Source organism: Neofelis nebulosa, chromosome 2 (assembly GCF_028018385.1).
Source record: "Neofelis nebulosa isolate mNeoNeb1 chromosome 2, mNeoNeb1.pri, whole genome shotgun sequence".
NCBI lineage: Eukaryota > Metazoa > Chordata > Mammalia > Carnivora > Felidae > Neofelis > Neofelis nebulosa.
Window position 1 is genome coordinate 28,190,654 of NC_080783.1, and position 22,026 is coordinate 28,212,679.

General features: G+C 38.8%; 1 protein-coding gene across 2 annotated transcripts in view; it reads right to left on the reverse strand.

The window, feature by feature from the left end:
- The window catches only part of PIKFYVE (phosphoinositide kinase, FYVE-type zinc finger containing), an 82,805-nt gene that overhangs the window by 54,528 nt on the left and 6,251 nt on the right, over nt 1–22,026 (reverse strand). Inside the window, exons 4-13 of one of the 2 annotated variants that reach the window (XM_058707040.1) lie at nt 21,832–21,867; nt 18,530–18,648; nt 17,655–17,826; nt 12,514–12,721; nt 10,256–10,345; nt 7,622–7,760; nt 6,171–6,328; nt 4,882–4,993; nt 3,808–3,955; nt 3,101–3,268 (exon numbers count right to left, since the gene is read on the reverse strand). In XM_058707040.1, coding sequence (XP_058563023.1) covers nt 3,101–3,268; nt 3,808–3,955; nt 4,882–4,993; nt 6,171–6,328; nt 7,622–7,760; nt 10,256–10,345; nt 12,514–12,721; nt 17,655–17,826; nt 18,530–18,648; nt 21,832–21,867 — 1,350 coding nt within the window. Of the gene's footprint in view, nt 1–3,089; nt 3,269–3,807; nt 3,956–4,881; nt 4,994–6,170; nt 6,329–7,621; nt 7,761–10,255; nt 10,346–12,513; nt 12,722–17,654; nt 17,827–18,529; nt 18,649–21,831; nt 21,868–22,026 lie in introns of those variants that run through there. The other variant, XM_058707045.1, reaches the window with a different exon arrangement.

Genomic DNA, 22,026 nt, shown 5'->3' on the forward strand with positions numbered 1-22,026 from the left:
TTTTTTCTTTCTTTACACCACAATTTTAAAAATCTTTTCTGAGGGGCACCTGGGTGGCTCAGTCAGTTGAGCATCCAACTTCAGCTTAGGTCATGATCTCACGGTTTGTGAGTTTGAGCCCCACATCCAGCTCTCTGCTGTCAGCGTGGAGCCCACTTTGGATCCTCTGCCCCGCCCCCCGCCCCTCCCCCCCCTCAAAAATAAAAAATAAACATTAAAAACCAAATCTTTTCTGAGATGTCCTTGGCATTTAGTCCATCCATCAGCGCAATTTAGACTTCTACTATCCCTTTTTTCTTTTAAGTGCTAGCCCCCACTTTCAGATTCAACCTCATATAAAGGTTATCTCTCACAACTTTTGCAGACCATCTTTTTAAAGGGTTGAGAGCAGAGAGGTTGCAAAAGATTCATGGTGATTTTTTTCAACTGCAGATGCTTCCCCTTTAAATTTCCTTAGGGATACAATTTGAGGTTGTAAAAATACTGTACAAATTTCATTATCGAAGTTTCCTATTTCATTCCTCTCCCTACATTTCGAGGTCAGGCGTCCTAAAGCAAACTGTCTAACTGCCCAGCAGTCCACCTTTTGCTATAACAAAATCTATAATGACTGGTCACTTCCTTCATGGTTTTCATAATTTCCTTAACTTTCCAAGATGTGGAATCAACATCAAGTCAAACATGTATTTCACATTCTACTTTCAGCAAAACAAGACTGCATCGCCAACACACTTGTCCAGAGAAGAGATATCCTCCATCACAACAGATGCCACCTCTGACCCACGCCTGTCATTTCCAATACAAAAGCATCACCCAGTGTGCTCCAGGGGACCAGACTATAGTTCACGTCACCCGAACGTCCATGTCTAGTGGACAGTCCTTTCACACTCGCCCAAATGCTCTCCACCGTTTTTATAATTGTTGATGATTCCCATAAAGACCTGTATCTTACTCATGTTCAATGCCAGTCAGGTCTCCTCTTTTACCGCATCCTCTCTAAACTTCTATTTTTGAATAAGACAAACATTTTTATTAATGTAACTTTTTTTTGTTGTTGTTTCAAGTTTTTATTTAAATTCTAGGTAGTTAACATATAGCATATATGGGCTTCAGAATTTAGTGATCCATCACTCACATACAACACAGAACGCTCATCACAACAAGTGTCCTCCTTAATGCCCATCACCATGTAGCCCATCCCCCACCCATCTCCCCCCACCAACCCTCAGTTTGTTCTCTATCGTTAAGAATCTCTTATGGTTTGCTACCCTTTTCCCCCCCCATTACTGTAACTCTTAAATGCTATTTTACCACTCCTTGAGGATAATGGTTAATATTGACAACGATGAGGGGCACGTAGGTGGCTCAGTCAGTTAAGCGCTCAACTCTGAATATCGGCTTAGGTCATGATCTCACAGTTAGTGAGTTCAAGCCCATGTCAGACTCTGCACTGACTGCACGGAGCTGCTTATGCTCTCTCTCTCTCTCTCTCTAACTAAATAAATAAACTTGAAAAAAAAAATATTGACAACCATGAGAAATTTGTTGTAGAAATGGGGGTTTGTTTCCAATTATTTTAGCATAGATGTTTAGGTTCAAAAATTTCTCTTTTCTGACCATATTTTTACACTCAAAATAAGAAGTAGCAAGGAATTACACAAGCATTTCCAATCTGAGGAAACAATTCAACTTCAGAGAGCTAAATGTTAAAATCCAAACCTCAGGTGAAATCATAGAACAAATTGTTTCATCTTTATAATAATGATTTTTTAGTTACTACAACATAATGAAACCTCACAATTATTTATTTACTTATGTATTTTTTACTTTTACATAATTTATTTACTTTTACATAATGCCTCTTTAGGGCTAAAATTTAATTTGGCTTTAAAAAAATTTTTTTAATGTTTATTTATTTTTGAGAGAGAGAGAGAGAGAGAGAGAGGCAGAGCACGAGCGGGGGAAGGGCAGTGAGAGAGGGAGACACAGAATCTGAAGTAGGCTCCAGGCCCTGAGCTGTCAGCACAGAGCCCGATGCAGGGCTCGAACCCAAAAACCATGAGATCATGACCTGAGCTGAAGTCAGATGCTTAACCGACTGAGCCACCCAGGCACCTCAAATTTGGCTTTTAATTATATCCAAAAGAGTAAACCTCAACATCCATTTTAAAAAAGCATTTCATTTCTTAGGTACTGCCACTAATGGATTTTAGCAATGCTTTACCTTATTTTTCCTTTTATACCAAATGTCTTTTGAATATGGCCATTATTGTTTGTGAGTCAGTAGAATACAGCTTCAAATAAGACAGCTAAAAATAATGCATTCATTTTGTATCACTCAGAGAAGAAAACTTTTTCACAAATATGGCATAAACATAACAAGCATTTTTTCTGAGGTGGACACAAGAATGATATTTATTAACAAAGGGAAATAATAACTAGTACGTGGCCTGGAAGTACACGTGCGAGTATGATCAACACAATCCTTCCCTGCAAACAAATATCTGTGAGAAGCTTCTTCACAGTTAGAAACCATGGAAAAAATACAATGATATCAGGAAATAAATTTGCATCCTCGGTCTGTTCTTTCCATAATAAGCATTTTAAATTCTAGTAGAAAGATGTTTTGGAATGTGTGAATATCCGCCCCGCCCCCGAATATAGTTCAAGCACCTGAAAGGGTTTAGTGAAATACTACATTACTGGTTAATAGCACAAGCAAATAGGCTTTAAAACGTTAAACAAAGAAAGAGAAATGAATAGAGCAGAACGTCCATGTTATAAATGCCAAGAAATGCCACCTTGGAAGTTGCACATTATGCTACAGGGAAGAGCAGTCCAATGTAGTTCCTTTGAAAGACTACAAGCTTTATTTAAATTGGGTGTGGTGGTACTGAGGGAGAAAACGAGAAATAAAAGGAACCGACCAAAAAAAGTGTGGGGAGGGGGTGTGGGGAAAATGAGAAAGGGTGGAACAAAACCCACACCACGTCCCCTCCGCCATGTGGGACCGACGAAGCCAGAAGGACAGGCTGGCGTGAGATCCTACGGCCCAGCTCTCCAGCCTGTGCTTGGATTCCAGACGGTGACTACCTCCTACCTTTTTGGTCAGCAGGGTGAGGGGGCACATGTGGGTACTTGGAGGGCTTCTTGATATGGAAGTTCACGTTGTCCAGCTCCACGTTCAGGCTGATGGACGCGGCTGAGTCACTGTCCACTGTGGACTGGAAACTGCTGACTGATGTGCGCTTGCTAGGACTGGCAGAATCTTTTAGTGTTGGGGAGGGGAAAGAAATATAGGGAGAGGAGGGGAGTAAAAACGGGTTTCATCAGGGTATTGGAGGAAAGGAGAAAAATGTTTTTTTAATATACAAGCCCAATGTGCAATACCAAAATGGATACAGTATTTTCACGTACTTCTGTGTAGCCTTAATAAAATTTGAACATATTAAATATAAAATAAATTTTTTAAATGGAGAAATATATTGGAGGTTCTGCAGAGAGAAAGTCTGATGTCATAGTGAAGAGGTGAGAAAGTTGTCTGCTGCGATATTATTAGCTCAGAGTTATTTTTAAGCTGCTGCAAACTACAGACTATGGCAAAATCTGAAAACGCCAGTAGCCTAACAAGTTGGTTTCTTAAGAAAATACTGTATCTAGAACAAGGATTGCTATCAGATGTTTACGTTTAGTTGGAGCCAAAACTTAAAGTAGGATTCTTTCAACTAAACAAACAAAACATTCATTTTATCAGACATACACAGTAATGAGTCATAAAAATTAAAATGTTAGAAAGTTTAAACTCACTAGTCAAATTATCGTCACCTTCTTCAGCTATCTGTTCCGTGTCACTGTCATCAAACTTTATGTCTTTAAACCACGATGGCTCAGAGTGTCCTTCCACAGAGTTCACGGAGTCACTGTCTGGAGAAGGGGTCTCGGAAAATTCTGTACTCTGGAAAGATCAAGACAAGAGCCAAGTCATTCACTTTCAACGGCAACGCTGTGAGACTGTCACACTACAAATAAACGCTAGCCCAATACTTCTACAAAGCTCACCACTAAAGAGATTTACATAAAAATAAGCTAATTAATACAAACTAAGTTGCAAACCAACATTATGCTGACAATTCCACTCTTAAAATTATAATTCTCATTAATCAGTAGATTTAGGCAGTACATTATGAGAACATAATATACAGATTTTACAGTTTCATTTCATCTTTTTTAGTCCTGAGAGTGAACATGGCTTAGAATTTATTCTAATCCTATGTCAATGCTAGGACACTTCCTGGAAAGCAACTGTTAAATTTTAACAAATAATACCATACCTTTGTCTTTTCTGACCTCTGAGTTTCCACTTTTGGCTCACAAAGGTACGACTAAACATTATACACAACAAATTAACATAAACCGAAAGTGAAAGCTTATCTGCTTAAAAAGTTCTATTTTAAATAATTTCCACTTCCCTAATTAAAAGACATATACACAGCCATCATTTTACCATTGCTATACAATACTGCTAATGCGTCAAAATCTACTGCATGGGTGATACTAAATTTTTTCAATCGTTTAATGACGTATACTCTCTCTTAGTCCTAAAACCACAGGCACAGTAAAACTGAAAACCATTAAAGGCAAATAACGGGCAACGATAATACGGGGTCAAGCTTAAGAAAAGCCATACCAATTGAAAAGTGTCTCATTCCAATTGGTTTTTCATACCACTGCTACCAAGTAAACCTGTGTTTAACTTTCAAACAACAGAGAAAACATGTTAGGAAAATGTATCTGTGAGTAATTCAACTACTTTTTATTCCCCCTGATCAAGAAAGACTTCCCAAGCGAGCTATGTGCTCACTGGCGGACACGGAAAACTACCTGCAATGGCCTGTACAGCGCATACTCATCCCTGAAAAGCTGGTCGTGATGACTGACACAGTCCAGCCAACGTCCATCGACCATGGCTTGTCCGATTGCTATAGCTTGTGCCCTGAATTAAGACCAAAAAATTAAAACTTTTAAAAGTTAGGATAATTTCACAGGTACAAGATGAGACACAAGATGAATTTTTTTTCCCGTTCTAATCAGTTGAAATTTCAGATGGTCCATGGAGAGGTGAGGGGTAAAAGAAGCAAGACCTGGAGCTATATTAAAAGATTTTTCCAGATACCAAAATAAAGGAGAACCTGCTGATAAGGCAGTCCTACCAAAAACTAATTTTATTTACAACAAACACGTATGAAGTGCTCAAGTGCTCAGTGCGAGCATACCTCTGTACTTACTAGAATAAAAAAAAAAGGATAACATGGTTCCTGCCCTCAAGGAGCTTACAGTCTTGATGAGATGACAATACCACGTATTACAGACATAGGTATGAAATATATATACATAAATACATGAAATAGACACAACACATTTTATTTATACGGCATTTCGCAATTTATAAAGCTCTTTAGCTCATATTATGAAATAATATCCTCAGGGCTTCTTCACAGGACCATATATTTTCCTCACATTGGAATTGAGAGCTCTAAGTCTCAGAGAGATTAAATAAACTGAGTAAAGGCACAAAACTAAGAGAAATACAGGCAAAACTGGAACCCAGGGCTTCACTGCTAACCCTTTTATTCTCTCTTCCTACATACTTGTTTCTTCCCAGGAAAGGAGCAGCAGCTAATCTAATCAAGTAGAACAGCTTAGGGATGTGATATCTTGAAAGGTAACAGGACCTGTCTCTTCTTCACAAATGAATCATGAGGCGAGCTAGGACACTCCAGGCATAACTTATGGACTCAATTCCCAAGATAGGTTGTAATGTCCGGATTAGGGAACAGTAGCAGGAGAATCCACTGTGCTTTTTAATATCTAGCTACATTCCCCAATCCTGCTTAATCAGAGAGCTTTGTGTTGTGGGAATTACTAAACTTCTGCTTTTAATAAATAAGGTAAATTGCGACCCCATTTGGCTCCTTGCATCTATCTGCTACTATCTAAAAGCCAGGAGGGAGAAGGGGTGACTAATTAGCACCCTAAGCACCAAATGCAGAAACAAATAGCACCCTATTCACAAAACATAACATTTGCTCCTCTTACTTATATCTCAATGTTATAGCCTCATTATAAATAAATAAATAAATGTCAAAAAGTCTTTCTTAAGATTACATTACCTTGTAGCAATGTGCCCATTTCGGATCAACCAGTTGACTAATTCTTTTCCCACAATGCAGTTGGGATGCGTTCTCAGCCAGTAACGGTGATCCTGAAACTCCATTCCACTACTGTGATGGCAGATTTTCTTCCACAGGTCCTTTAACTGAACACTGTCCTAAAATCACATTATAAGCAAATAATTACTCCTGAGAAGGATATGACATACCTTTTCAAATTCTCTCCTGTGATTTTTAGACTCATAAAAGGAAATTCAACTTGAATTCGTCAGAGCTAACTCCGTTGATTTAATAGAAATGACATGTGCATGGGGAACAGCTTGAACTCAGCTCATCTAATTTCAAACATAACATTTTCTCTTAAAACCCACCATTCCTAATCAATTTTTTCAGTCAATGGCGTGTATGATCAGTCTCCTAGTTATCTAAGTACAACACTGCATACTCCTCGCTGGAGACAGGGCAAGGGAGAGGACACAATCATCAGTCACACTAATCTGTTTCTTGTGCCCTTCACTCCACCAGCTTCTCACCATTCTCACCTATACCTAGCTGTCTGGTGAATTTTCCTGAAGAAAGGCCTTCAGTGCATTACTCCCTGCTCAAAAACACTCCCAGCACCTACAGATTCAAATCTAAACTTGTAAAGGCTGAATTCACCATGTTCTACCAGGTGACCCCAAGTAACTTCCATTCTCACTGCCCACAGACTCTAACTTAATCTCTCCCCCAACCTCACCTAACTTATAAACCCTACTTTGGTCCATGGAAAATGTCATGTTCCTTTTCACCTCTATACTCTGTCACACCTTTAAATAAGATTTACTTTCCTCATTGCCTTACCTAAATCCATTCCATCCTTCAAGGTCCGGGTCAAGCCCTTCAGTTGAAAGCCTTTCCTGACTCCCTCACTACTAAGGATCTTTGTATTTCTTATTATTAAAGTATTACTTGTTTTACTATTTAGGACCTGTCCATCAGCCTCAATTCTACCTTCTGAATTGTAAGCTTGAGAACAGAAGCCATTTTCATTTCTTTAAGTCACTCACAGGATTAAACACGGTTATCTGACACACAGATAAATTCAATAAACAACTGATTATTATCTCATATAAACATACAATAGTAAATGTACGCAAAGCATTTCATGTGTATGCAAAACAGCTTTCAAAGTTTAAAAGCAATCTGGGACCTAACTAAAAGTGGAACTCTTATTATATAGATACCTGAATTCTGATCTTACCAGATGAAAGGGGTCAAGCAAATATTAATACAAATATACGAGCATGCAATGCTTAACCACTTTCTTAGGTGATTATAACAAAAACTTTATTTCCTCTATTAACTTATATGCTAAGTGGCTTTTTGTAGGTTTCTTAAAAAGAAAAATCAATAAAATAAACAACCTTCATGCTCAAACTAGCAATGGGTCAAAGATACTGGACCATTACCAGAAGAATTTTGCGTTCATCCTCAGTGGTCTCTGTCCTAACGTATGTCCGGTTAGACTGGGGACTGACAGATGTCTCATATGAAGACACCATGGGAGAGCCAGATCGATCCAGTGACAGGTTAGTAATGCTGGCTGATCTGGAAATAAAAACAAAGAGTGAAAACACAATTGTAAATTCTTCATCGATAAATTACAGCGAAAATTCATTTTTAAATAAATGCTTACCTGCCAACATTAAGGGTACTTTTAAATAAAGTTATGACGGCTATGTATGATATTATCATTGGGAGAAGCTGACAGAAGTTATCTAAAAATTCTCTATACTGTATTTCCAACTTCTATGTTAGTTTAAAACTACTTCAGAATAAGTGTAAAGGAAAGGCACTATGGAAAGATTACAGGAGAGTAATGACAAATGTAGTTCATATATCAGTAATATTTCAAAGAAAACATACAAATTCTTGTTAAAATGCTGAAAATTCGTGTGTGGTTTTTTTGTTTGTTTTTGTTTTTTTAGCTGACAAATATAAAGAATCACAGACTAAATGCAAAAATAATCTTGCAGATCAGTGACAGCAAACTATGGCCTACAGACTAAATAGTTTTTGTTATAACTGATAAACTAAGAGGGTCTTTAGATGAACGTCTATAATGTTCTGATAAAATACTAACTTTGAACCCCACTAAGCAAATGTTACCCCCCTCCAAAATAATTCCTTTCTTCTTATTAGACCTGCGTTGTTATCTTCAATTATATTTTGAATTTGATCAATTAAAAAATGAGTGAAAATTTGTTTCCTCTCTTCTTATATTCTGACATAATATCCTTAATTTTGTCTCTTGGCAAAGTTACCAGATAAATGATTTGTAAGTGGAATATCAACAGCATCAAGCAAGCCTCTATTTATTAAAAAATTATAGCTAGAAATTTAGTTAGCATCTACTTAGAAAAACTGAACCCAAATTTTAGCTCCTATGTAAAGGATAAAAAGGCAGGAGCATCTACAGTACGTTAGATACTATATGACTCATTTAATCTGCACAGGCACACTATGGAGTAGGTACTAGTAAATCCATTCTACATAGAAAGAAATCAAGAATCAGAGATTAAGTAATTTAAGAGAACTCAGCTAATAACAAGGCTGCCATTCAAAACCAGGTGTTAACTGAAAAACTGCTCTCCCCAAGTCAAAGATAAAGATCCTTGTAAAATAACTCAAGGGGTGGAGCAGCTGGGTGGCTCAGTTGGTTAAGCTCCAACTTCTGCTCAGTTCACGATCTCAGGATTCATGGGTTTGAGCCCTGCATTGGGCTCTCTGCTGTCAGCATAGAGCCCGCTTCGGATCCTCTAATTCCTTCTCTCATTGCCCTTTCCCCGCTCATGCGCTCTCTCTCTCTCTCTCCCTCTCTCAAAAATAAACATTAAAAAAAAAAAATTCTTTTTTAAGTTTTTTAAAACAGACTCTCCAGTAGCTTCCCATTTCACCCAGAGTAAATGACAAAGTCCTTACACTTAACTGTAAGAACACTGTAGTCCAGGTACACGGGACCTCTTGTTACCCTTTGCCAGGTGTGCTCCTTCTAGGAATTTGTTGTTTCCTGTTCTTGCGGTACATTCTTCTACATGGTCAACATTCCACATGGTTCATTCCCTCACATCCTTGGGTTTTTGCTCAAATGTCACCTTCTCAGTGAGGTCTTCCCTGACCTCACTATTTAACATCTCAACCTCTACCCCTATGTTTTATTGCTTATTTGTGCTTTCAATTTTTATGTTTGACTCTCCGCTGTATTCCACTATCTAGTTTATGGGTACTTAATGATACTTGTTGAAAGAACAAATTGAAAGTATGTTAAACCATAGTCATTCAGATGTCTAGTTCTCCAGGTTTATAACTACTTAGTCAACACTTAAGCTTATAAAAAAGAAAGCATTTTCAGTGAAGAGGTGTGAACATTAGTAAGATCTAGTAAGGTGAAAACTGAGGAGGAAGTTTGCAGGTATAGAATGACTACAGGCAACTATTTCAAGGACGCTGGCTAAGAAGAAAGGAAACAATTGAGAATATAGGTCCTAGAGATGAACCATAAAGGAGAAATTTTTGTTTGTTTTTAACAGGTGACCTGAGTTTGTTTAAATGCTAACAGTAAGAAGTCAGCAAAATGACTATTCATGTACAAACATCAATAGGATAATCAATAAAAAATGAGCAGGGATGGGATCCAGAATACAAATGGAGAATTAGCTTGGTCAAGAGGTAGAAAAGAAAAAAAAAAATGAGCTCTAAATGTAATCAAGTTGGTAAGTGGTGGTAAGAGTTAAGGAAGTGCCCATCTGTTACCTCCTCTCTTCCCTATGAAATAGAAAATAAGGCCATCTGCTAAGTTAGAAGAAAGAGGAGGCTGTGGGTTCCAAGATCTGAAGCCAGTGGAAAATACTAGAAAAGAGACACTGAAGAGAATGCAAGCCAGAGCTAACTAGCAAAAGGGAAAACAACAGTTTAATTCAGCTTTTAGAGCTAAGAAAGTATAACAATCAATCTCACCCATTTTCATCTGTTTGTTCTTCTCATTACTATGAAAAAAAGAAAAATTCAAACACAGAATATAAAGCTTTCATTTGGCAGCTTACCTATTTCGAGCAGGAGACTTCCCAGCATCTTCTTGAACAGATACAAGCCTTGTTGAAAGAGGAGTATTTGAGGAGTCTGGATGAATCAAACTATAAAGAAAGTAGAAAAATATGGAGATGCTTTGGGACAGTAACAAGCAAATCCAATTTCAATGAAGTGCTTTAACATTTAAAGGCTGATTATGGGGCGCCTGGGTGGCTCAGTAGGTTGGGCGCCCAACTTCGGCTCCGCTCAGGTCATGATCTCATGGTTCGTGCGTTGGAGCCCCTCATCAGGCTTTGTGCTGACAGCTCAGAGCCTGGAGCCTGCTTTGGATTCTGTCTTCCTCTCTCTCTGCCCCTCCGCTACTTGCGCTCTGTCTCCCTTCCTCTCAAAAATAAACATTAAAAAAAATTTTTTTTTAATAAAAGCTGATTGTTTTCCCCTGCAATGATGAAATTATGCATCAGTTTTATTTTATTTTAATTAAGGTAGAAACTATGTTTTTTTTACATTAAGTGCATCAAATGCCAAAAGACTGGTAGTCTAAGTATATAGTATGCCCTTAAAATAATACATTCCTTGGATGGGTACTCCCAGCACTCCTTCATCAATCATATACACAAAACTGAAGTGACCTTAGGGGGAAATCCTGAATTCAAGTATTTTATTCTCAGTCCCCATAACCCGCTGGAATAGCACTGCAGAATCGGACAAACCTAGGTCCAAGTGCAGGCTCTCCATCTGACTAGCTGTATGAACTTGGGTCCATCACTCAATCTCTCTGAACCTCAGCTTCTACATCTGTCAAAAGGAGAAAGCAGTGCCTATCTCAGAGATGGGAAAACCAAAAAGGGAATGAACATCAATCAGCACAGAACTAAAATTATTCTGCCTTTGACATTAATCCTACATCTCTCAAGAAGCTTTCAAAATCTGGTTTATTAGATGATACTTGCCAATTCTGGGCTCACACAATAGGGCCAGGTACAACTAAAAGGCATTACTAGCTAACGTAAGCAAGAACTGAGAATTCCTACATTTTTTTATTGTTCTATTAAATGTAGAATCAATCTTTAAAATTTATAAAATACATGTAATGTATAAAGAATCATGATGCCACAAATAATAATGCACCATTAGCACTGACTCTGAGATGCTTATATTCCCCTACCCAATCCCGTTCCCCTCTGGGCTCTGAATGAAACTATGGTTGTAAATAGCATTTTGTTCCTTTTCTTTAAGTTTACCACGTTTGTATACCTAGATAGTGTGGTTTTGTATATTCTTGAACCTCATAAATAATCACTGTAATATATGGGCCTTTCTTTTGTGCTCCACATTATGTCCCTAAGATTCATACACATAGAATGTAGCTATAACATAGTAATTCTTGACTACTGTTTAACTTCATTAGTTATATATTAATTCCTCATACCTTTAAGGGGTGATTGATAAAATAACTTGTAAGAAAGAAGTTAATTAAAACTCTAAGCTATTTGACATGGCCAGATTTAGTGTTACGCATAAGAATATAACTTAGCTAACAAAAAACAATCAGAAACTGATGAATTTATGATTCTAATTCAAACAATTCCAGGTAACTTCTAAGAGTTAATAACATCCTTCACTAGCAGGCGATGTAGCATATTTAGACCTATGGAAAAACATGAAATGTTCCTTAAGAAGGCAATATAATTCCATTTACACATATTATAAAAACAAACCTTAAGAGCATTCTCTTTCTCTAAGAAAGCTACATTAGAAATTAATCTCAGGGCACGTCTGGGTGGTTCAGTTGGTTAAGCACCTGACTTCTGATCTGAGCTCAGGTCATGATCTCAAGATTTATAACAACGCAGAGCCTGCTTGGGATTCTCTCTCTCTCCCTCTCCCCGGCTCGTGCTCTCTCCCCCTCCCCCTCTCTCAAAATAAATAAACTTAAAAACAAAAAGAAATCATCAATCCCAATAACTTCTGTTGCCTATTCAAGAAATATTATCAAGATCATATATACACCTTACACTGTTCTCGGTGCCAGTGGGTAGAACAGCGAGCAAGAATGATACAAAGTCTCTCCTCTTGCAGAGCTTACATCCTAATTAGTCAATATAATCACGATAAACATGCTGTGATCCTTTTGAAGAAAGCCAAAGAAAAAGGTGGGGAATTTGTAGGAAATAATAAAAGAAGATAAATATTAACTGAAGGCTCTCATGGGTCACAAGACTATCTGTAGCTCTCAAATATAAATAAAATTGTAGTTAAGTGACAGTACCTTTGCCAAGCAAAATCATCCTCCAAAAATATGTTGCGGCTGGCTTTTCTACTTCCAACAGGTGTTCGAGGTTCATTTGGATCAAGTACAGACACAGAGGAAGCAGAATCTGAAAGAGCATTCAAGTCTTCCCCAATGGAATTACTGTCTGTGGAATGAGCATAACTTAAGGCTATTTTTCTACAGTATGTGCAAGCTCGGAGGTCCCCTAGGAGGGAAAACAAAAAAAGAAAATTAACTCAAAAGATAACAATAACAATTTAACACAACACATTAAATTCTTGGGTTAACAGTTACTCGAGTAACAGGAAAACGTCTTCAAGTAAAGACCACCAAAAAAGAGGTTTTAAAAATGCAAAATAATTTTGTTGGCTCATTTATATATTTTAAAAACCATCATTATGATAAATTCACCCACGCATCCAAATTACCTCAAATATTTATTAATGAGTTAAGAAAATAGCACTCTGATACTAGAAAACTCTGTTTTTAAAAGAGTATTTTTCAGGGCACCTAGGTGGCTCAGTCGGTTAAGCGTCCGACTTCGGCCCAGGTCATGATCTCGCAGTTCATGAGTTTGAGCCCTGCGTCGGGCTCTGTGCTGACAGCTCAAAGCCTGGAGCCTGCTTCAGATTCTGTGTCTCCCTCTCTCTCTGCCCCTCCCCAGCTCATGCTCACACTCTGTCTGTCAGAAACAAATAAACTTAAAAAAAAAAAAGAGTATTTTTCAAAAAAAAAAAAAACTGTATTTTTCAAGATTCTAAAAGTGAAACAAGGGGCAGTAGGCTCAAGGGAAAAAAAATTCAAATAGAGTAAATAACCAATACAAATGAAAACAACATATTTTTCCTCGGCAAGAAAAGAGGAAAAGAGGAAAGCATTATGGAGGTCTCCATTGTGAAGTCCTAAGAGTGGCCTCCACAAGGGGGCACCATTGTAAAAACAAACAGAAAATGGGCTTACACACAGTATGAAGCACATAGGTGAAACTATTGCAGAAATTCTTATAATGAACGTTAGCATGGAAATGAAATATTCTTCAGAGAACAAACAAGGTAATTTAATACTCTCATACGCTGTAAATTTTTTTAGAACACAGCCCCACCCAAATATAAGTTTTCATTTCTACCCTGATTTTCTGTAACCACTATTCATGTGATTGATTTTGTAACAGTTTAGTGTACTAAAAAAAAAAAGTCAGATAACTAAACTTCACAAATAACATGTTACTTAACAATTCTACCTTAATTTTTTTTACCATTAGCATTAGAAAACTGAAGTGACATGGAACAGAAGATTTCTTAAAAGCATCTGTACTCTGTTTTTACCATAATTACTACCAAGTATAGTAAATGGTGTTTTATGAGGCACCTGGATGGTTCAGTCAGTCAAGCGGCCGACTTCGGCTCAGGTCATGATCTCATGGTTTGTGAGTTCAAGACACACATTGGGCTCTGTGCTGTCAGCTCAGGGCCTGGAGCCTGCTTCAGATTCTGTACCACCCTCTCTCTCTGTCCCTCCCCCACTCATGCTCTCTCCCTGCCTCAAAAATAAATAAACATTAATAAATGGTGTTTTAGGTTTTTTTCATTTTAAGACTACAACTACGTAGTGCTCAGTTTTTGTTAAGTTATGCATATATTTTAAGCAAAATTAAATACCACCTGTTGCATTAAAACTAAAGAAAAACATATCCACTGCAAACAGGACTACAAAAAGTGACCTCCAGTCTGGGATAAATGACAGTGTTAGGACATACCACCATCAGCTGACCAAAGTAGAACTGCAGTAAGGAAGTGAAATCACATCCTGCAGAAAGGTCTTTAAGTTCCCACAACAAAGGCTTGGTTTGTTTCTTACTCTAAGGAGAGCTCCCTTAACCAGTCAGCGATCAGAATAAAAATGACCAGACCAACACAGTTCAGCCAAGCCTGAACTTGAAAGTTTTCATTTCATGAAGAATCTTTATCAGCAAGTGCCTGCTGAACACATGCCTGTGTTATGTGATGGGATACAAAGATCGATGAGACAGCTCTCCCACCAAAGAACTCAGTCGGCTGCGGTGAAAGACACATCTAATGAAGAAGTTACATGACAGATACAGAGATATTACCGCTACTACCACCAATAACTGTTCGATATTCATTCATCCCTTCCCATGTGCCATACATTATTCCGGGTACTTTTACGTTTACTCACAACTACAACATACAATTGCATCCAGCATGTCTTATCCCATTCGCAATGGGTTGGTTAATTTTATGTGTCAACTTTATGTTTGGTCAAATAGTAGTCTAGTTGTTGCTGCGAAGGGTTTCTATAGATATGACTAACGTACACAATCTGTTGACATTAAGATTACCCTCCATAAAGTGGGTGGGCCTCCTATCTTAAAAGATTTTTGTCAATTTAGCAGGTATAATGAGATAGACTGGTTGCTCCTAACTGCACTAGACAAAGTGGGGGAAAGAAAAGGATGACCTCAGGAAGTCAAATTCCCAGGTCAAGAACTGTACAAATTACCTAGAAGTTCCTATGTCTTCCCTGAAAGAAACCACTATCTCCCATAGCAAAAGAGCTGAAAATCAAACTAAGAGTTTCATCCTGCAAGTGGCTGAATTACAACACACACTGAATTATTAATCTTGTAGTATGACTGCTACTAAAATAAGGGCACTGATTAGGAAGGAATGGAATCCTGAAAAGTAGAATGGGGATATATGAAAAGATCCTGATGAAGCGGGGGACACTAAACCCCAAAATTCTGCTGAGTCTTCTTTGCCTTTCTTAGCCTTCACACCCTGTCAGAGATTAACCCTGCTTTGCCTGAGAAATCCAAAATGGCCTGAGTTTGCTACCTTACCAAACACTGCTTATTCTCCTCAGGACCCACTCCCACCACCCTCTTTGCTTCTAGAGTTATAACATGACTCAAGTCCCCACAAGCCCTGAAAGGTAAGGTATAGTGTGACCCATGAGAAGGTGCACTACACTCCAAAAGAACTACATGATTTTTCTAACTTACAGGGACAGAAACTCAGGGAATAGGTGTGGAAGCAGACATCAAAGATATAGAATAGTGGAAAGAACATAAAGTAGGACCAAGCTGATTTTTGATATGAGCCCACTAAGCAAAGATTCTGGATGGAATATCATAGCTTGAGGGGTAAAAAAAAGGGCTCTAACAGTCTGGTTGGTTGGTTGGTTGGTTGGTTGGCTGGCTGAAACATGGACCAAAAGCAGCCTATACTAAAAGAAGTTGAAAGGCCAGAACTGCCCTGGTATACAATGAAGGAAGGGATGCAAAGAAATAGGAAGATTATAATGTCAAGAGAGGATTTACCAAGCAAGACCTGCTCACTCACCCAGGAGGATCTGGAGCCTATGCCTTTCATGACCATGAGAAATAAATTTGTGAGGGGAGCCCCAGCATCCCTGTAGAGCTTTGTGGTCACTGTTCTCTGTAGGTCAGAAATTACAGTGGGAAAACTGCTGCCACTGAATTGGAAAACCTAAATGCAACGGAGACCATTAGATCCCAGGGTGGCGGGGGCCAAGTGATGGCACTTCATCGCCAATGACAAGGTGGGCATGCATACCACAATAGACAGTAGAGTCAAAGCAGCAATCAGAATAGTCTGACTTATAGGACCTGTGGCATTGATCATGGTGTTCCTAGAAGCGAATTCAATGGGCAGTCCACTAAATTCTTACTTGATTTGTAGAACTCTAGATCAAGTGGACAGTAGTCTAACTTAAATCAAAAACAGTCATGGCCCCCCAATTCTCAGACTTGAGCCATTTATAGACCTAGAATTCCATGAATGAAGCAGGAAGGCTGGGTCCCCTTGAGGAAGAACTCCACTACACTGCCAAAAATGTATACAGCCTTCCCCAAAGGGACCTACAGCCTTTTATCAGGGTGACTGTGCATTGAGAAAAAGGTTAACAGTCAAACTTTGGGGAAGTTACTGGACTTTGGCTCTTAAGTGACACTAATTCCAAGGGACCCAACATTTTACTGTAGTCTGCCAGTCAGAGTAGAGGCTTACAGAGGTCAGCTGATCAACAGCATTTTAGCTGAGATCCATCTTCTAGTGGGTTCAGTGGTTATTCTGTCGTTATTCCTCAGTTCTCAAATGTATAATTGGAATAAACATACTCAGCAAATGGCAGAATCTCTACATTAGTTCCCTGACCTGTGGAGTGAGAGCCATTATGGTAGTTCTGGCCTCCAGAACTGTAAGAAAGTAAATTTCTGTTGTTGTAAGCTACTCAGTTTGTGGTATTTTGTTACGGCAGCCCTGGGAAACTGACACACCAACCATACTAACAAGACCGGATTTTATCCTAAGGGTAATGGTCGCTCTGAAAGGGTTTCAGGCACGGGAATATCCTGACATGATCAAATTAGCATTTAACAAAGAATAATGACCAGAATGTGGAAAAGGAATTAGACAAAGCAAAAAACGAAAGGTAAAAAAAAAAAATCTTTTAAAGGCTATAGCCATAATCCTGATGAGAGACAACTGAACTCTGAAATCTGTAGCAGTTTAGTGATGGGAAAAAAAGTGAGTAAAGCTAAGAGGAAGATCTGCATGGTAACAAAAATAATTTGAGAGATGCCGAGAGGGTTTCTCTTTTTGGAAACTTCTGTCCACCTTGCACTCCCAAGTCACTGTATAAATCCACACATCATTATTTTTTTCTGCTTCAACATATAATTTTAAATCTCCATATTGCTACAACTCATGAAAGAACATGAGTAAGATGCAATTTTCTAAAGCACAGTATCATACAACTCAAGGAAGATCTGCACTTCGTAAAATGAAAACTCTCGTGGTAATATACATTAGTAATGTCCCCTAACCATCTTGTCTAACAAATATTAACACTCCTATGGTCTTTGCTAACACCTATGGCACACTATCTTTTACCCTAGTTATTTATGAACATGTCCACCTGCTTTATTATTTGACTGTAAAGTCCTTTAAAACAAAGCTGTATCTCCCTCACTTGTGTCCCCCATGTCTCACACATGAAGCTCCAAAATAAAAACTGGCTTCACATTGGTCCTGTATTACAACGACTTATAGTTACGATCTTCAAAAACTGTAAAACTTTCAATGAAATGCATTTACCCGTATAGCCCATAAATTTTCCAGGGATTTCTTGATTACAGCAACGACTGCAAAAAATCTGCCCACACAAGCGGCAATGGTGTCTGCGCCTAAAGGTTGTAAATTTCTCACTACAGTCGTAGCACTCTTTACATTGGCTGTCTGGCATCCAGTATTGCTTCAGGTCGCTATCCTATAACAATAAAAATATGCGAAATCGAAAATATGAAAAGATGCAATGACAAGTATAGTGCTAATCAATACCCTACGAGGTTTCTTTTGCAGAAACTGACAAACCATTTCGAGAATTCATGTGGGAATTGGCCAAAATGACCAAGACAATCTGAAACAAAAACAAAGTTGAAGGACTTACACTACCAGGCATCAAAATTTATTCTGAAACTATGGTAATTTTAGACAGAAAATCAGTTCAAGGATAGAAAAAAACGGGAGCTATATAACAGAAAAGAGAGGCCTGGTACACCCGCACACATGATATGTGGACTCGTGACAAGATTTATAATGCAATCAGTGAAGAATGGTCTTTTCAAAACCAAAATTGGTGCTGGGTCCATCTAGACATCCATGAGAAAAAAATAAAGCTTGACCCCAAAACTTCACATGAATAATGAAGTTTCTTGAAGAAGCTATGGAAGACTATTCACTGACAGTGGGCTAAATAAATACCTCTTAAACAGAAAAGCACTGACTTAAAACAAAAAGCACTAACCATAAAGGAGAAAAAAATTTATAAAATTAAGAATTTACACGTAAAAATTCACATTCATAGCTGAAGGAAGTACTAACTGGACATTCTTTCAGGTGGCATTATGCCAGTTTTAGTGGGTATGGCATGAGGCCCATAGAAATATTTGATAAATGATTTTCTCAAGTACCTGGCTTTTCCCCTCCATGATTTCCTTGAGGCGTTTTAATACTGTGCTGAGGCTTCGAAGCTGAACAGCTGTACGAGGGTCATGACCTCCAAAGGCAGGCTCTGCTTTCCTTCTTGTGTCTGAGTCAGATTTACCAAAAAAAAAAAAAAAAAAAAAAGCAACCTTGTTATTAGTCCTTACTGTCTATGCAAAAATAAGGCATATATGAAGATATATATGTGATGTATAGTGCCTTTTACTATTAACATAAAGTTATGTTCTCCCAGCCAGTGATATGGATTGAGAGTTAAAACTAGTCTTTATAGGGGGTGCCTCGGTGGCTCAGTCAGTTAAGCATCCAACTTCGGCTCAGGTCATGATCTCACGGTTCATGAGTTCAAGCCCCGTGTCGGGCTCTGTGCTGACAGCTCAGAGCCTGGAGCCAGCTTTTGATTCTGTGTCTCCCTCTCCCTCTGCCCCTTCCCCGCTCGTGCTCTGTCTCCCTCTCTCTCAAAAATAAACAAACATTAAACAAAAACCCAAAAACTAGTCTTTATAAAGGTAAGAGGCTGTTGGAAGTATTTCTTACTACCATGTAAAACATTGCTTCACAGGCAAGTAAGGGCTACCTAACACAAGCACTGTCTAATAAGACCACTCAGAGTTTTGAGGCCTCTGCCAGATGTACTGCTTAAATGGCCCCAAAATTCATTAATGATTTATTGGGCTCTTTGGTCCCAAGCCATAATCAATACCGGCTAGAAATTTAGCAGAAGAAAAGGCAACCTCTGTGAGTTAACCTAGCTTAGCCTATATAGTCAAACAGTAAGCAACAGTCCAGTTCAGTGTACATACAAACCACCTAAGCCTCATTGAGCAGATGATCAGAAAGTTTAATAACCCAGCCCCCAAAGACTCCGACAGAGTTCAGAACATCCAGGGTGGTAATTTACCCACAAAAGTCCCTCCATCAAGTCTAAACAGATAAAAATGCCAAAGAATTGCTAGAACTCCAATCCTACCCTTTCCTGCCACCTCCTTAACCCTGCATCTCCAACTGGAAGGGATCACTTACACTTTAAATAGCAATACTTATGCCAGTCCTATCAACAGTAAAACAAACCCAAATTCAGTTTTGTAGCCAAAATGGGTGTGCCCACCAAAGCTGTCATGTTATTTCATTTTGCAGCCAGATTACCACTGAAGCTACCACCTATTCCTGGCTCTGGCAGTTACAAAACCTAAGTCAAGCGAAGGTGGCTTGACAAAAAGGCTGACATCTCTGTTAGCTTAAACTCATTAACCTAATAACCTATGGCAGATCAGGATGGAAAATACACCACCTTAAATCTTCTCAAACTCACTTATTTGCTAGTTGCCTTAGCTGTTCTTTGTCTGGGCTGGATGGGACAGAAAGGATTACCAAGAAATGAGAGGTTGGCCTCTAAACTGACAAAGAACTCTAAAGACAACTGAATCACAGAAGTGATTATTGAAACTGTGCCTGTTAGAAAACTTAAAAACTTTACCTTTCTATAAATAGTATTACCCTAATTTCAGCAGATAACTCAGATGTGTTGTTACTAGAATAAAAGGTACAAGTATTAGAATGACCAAAATTTTGAATATCACAATATAATAAAAAGCAACTCTCCGTAATTTGAGTTGAAAAAAGAGGCAGACGAAGCTGTTAGAATTCCAATAGCTGTGCTCCCATGCAGGGACAACAAATAATCGTGAAGCCCCTTCTAGCTGCTTAGAGGTATAAGAGAGTACTAATAGCATCATTCACTGGAGAAGGAAGAGCGACACTGTTCCTGGAACCAACAGAATCACAGGTATCCGATGGAGGTGACAGAGATCTGAGAGGAAATCTGGTCTAGCACTCTGCCCTAAATAACCTTAGTTGTTTCTCCTGTAAAATGGATATTGCATAATTAAATGACTTTCCTAAAGTCACATAGCAAGTAAATTGTGGAATTGCAGCCTTTTGTTAGAAAAAGGAACTTGAGGGCACCTGGGTGGCTCAGTTGATGAAGTGTCCGACTTCAGCTCAGGGCATGATCTCACAATTCGTGAGTCCAAGCCCCACATGGGGCTCTCTGCTGTCAGTGCAGAGCCTGCTTCAGATCGTCTGGCCCCCACTCTCTCTGCCCCTCCCCGCTCATGTTCGTTTTCTCCCTCTCTCTCTCTCTCAAAAATAAGCAAACATTTAAAAAAGAGAGAGAAAGAAAGAAAAATGAACTTGATTGGTCAGTCTCAGGCTTCTGAAGCTTAAATGCTTCTAGCAGCTAAGGTAGAATCAAAGAATCAAACGGAGTTGATAAAAGAAAGTAAGGAGTAGTGGAGATTGCAGCAAACTAGACATTACAAGCTCCACCTTGTGATATTTAAATTCAAGTTCATCAAAACACCATGACAAGGTGTGGTAGGCTGTCAGTTTGTAACCCCTAAGAGATTAGATTCTAGTCCAACTCCTCAATTTGACAAATAAAGAAATTCTATGCTTAATTCAGCATAGGATTTAGTCAGACCCCTCCACAAAAACAGTAGTGTTGCCAGAGGTCAGGTTCAAAAGCAAAGGAGCTTACTGAGCTTAGAGGTTAAAGTAAGGATGGCCTCCTTTCTCTCTCCCCCACTTTCCACTTTCTGACTCTTCCTTCCAAATGGCTGATGTAACCCAGGCAGAGGCTCACTGCTCTGGGAAACCTGCAGTGGTGATGCAGCCCGCCCCACTCCAGTCCTTAGGAGGTCGTAAACTGAGTCTGAACTAGCTAGAAGAGCTCTCTCACCAACCACCATTACCTATGCCTGCCCACTTTTCACTCGAGGATCTCATGGGGAAGACTGGCCAGACAAGACAAGATCTGGTGTTCAGGGACACTTGACTTCTAATGCTGCCCCCTCTTCCTCTATTATGTCACCTCTCACTGCCTTTCTTTTGCCCCCTTGAGCTGGGCAAGCCACTGTGCTGAGTTTAATAATCTAACAGAAACTGACTAACATAGAACTCTAACATAGAATCTAACATAGAACTGACTTTGTCTAGTCTCTCATTCAGACACTGATCCCCAGCCTATACTCATCAGAAAAGCATGAAAATGAAGGAGATGACTACAGTAGACCAGGACAGAGAACAAACAGGCAAGAGCTCAGCTTATCCAGCCACAATGACAGTCCGCATCCCAACAAGGACAGAAGGACAAGAGCAAGGGGCAGCCCACTAACGGAGTTGAGAGTTCTGCAGCCAGAGGCATGCACACCACATTACACTAGCCATCCCAAGAACAGATGCAGAATTAATTCACAAAGTTGAAACTAACCTGTATTCTCCTGGGGATGTTGCAAACTGTTCTCTTCTGAAACCCAAGCAAGTAATTAATCAAAAAAACAGTCAAGATATCTGTGCTTGGCCTAAGTTAAAATTTAACAAAATGCTTAAGAATTTTTTTTTTTAGGTATCAACAAATTCTTTCACTATCTAGGTAACAGTTTCATGAATTCTGAAGAGCACCTGA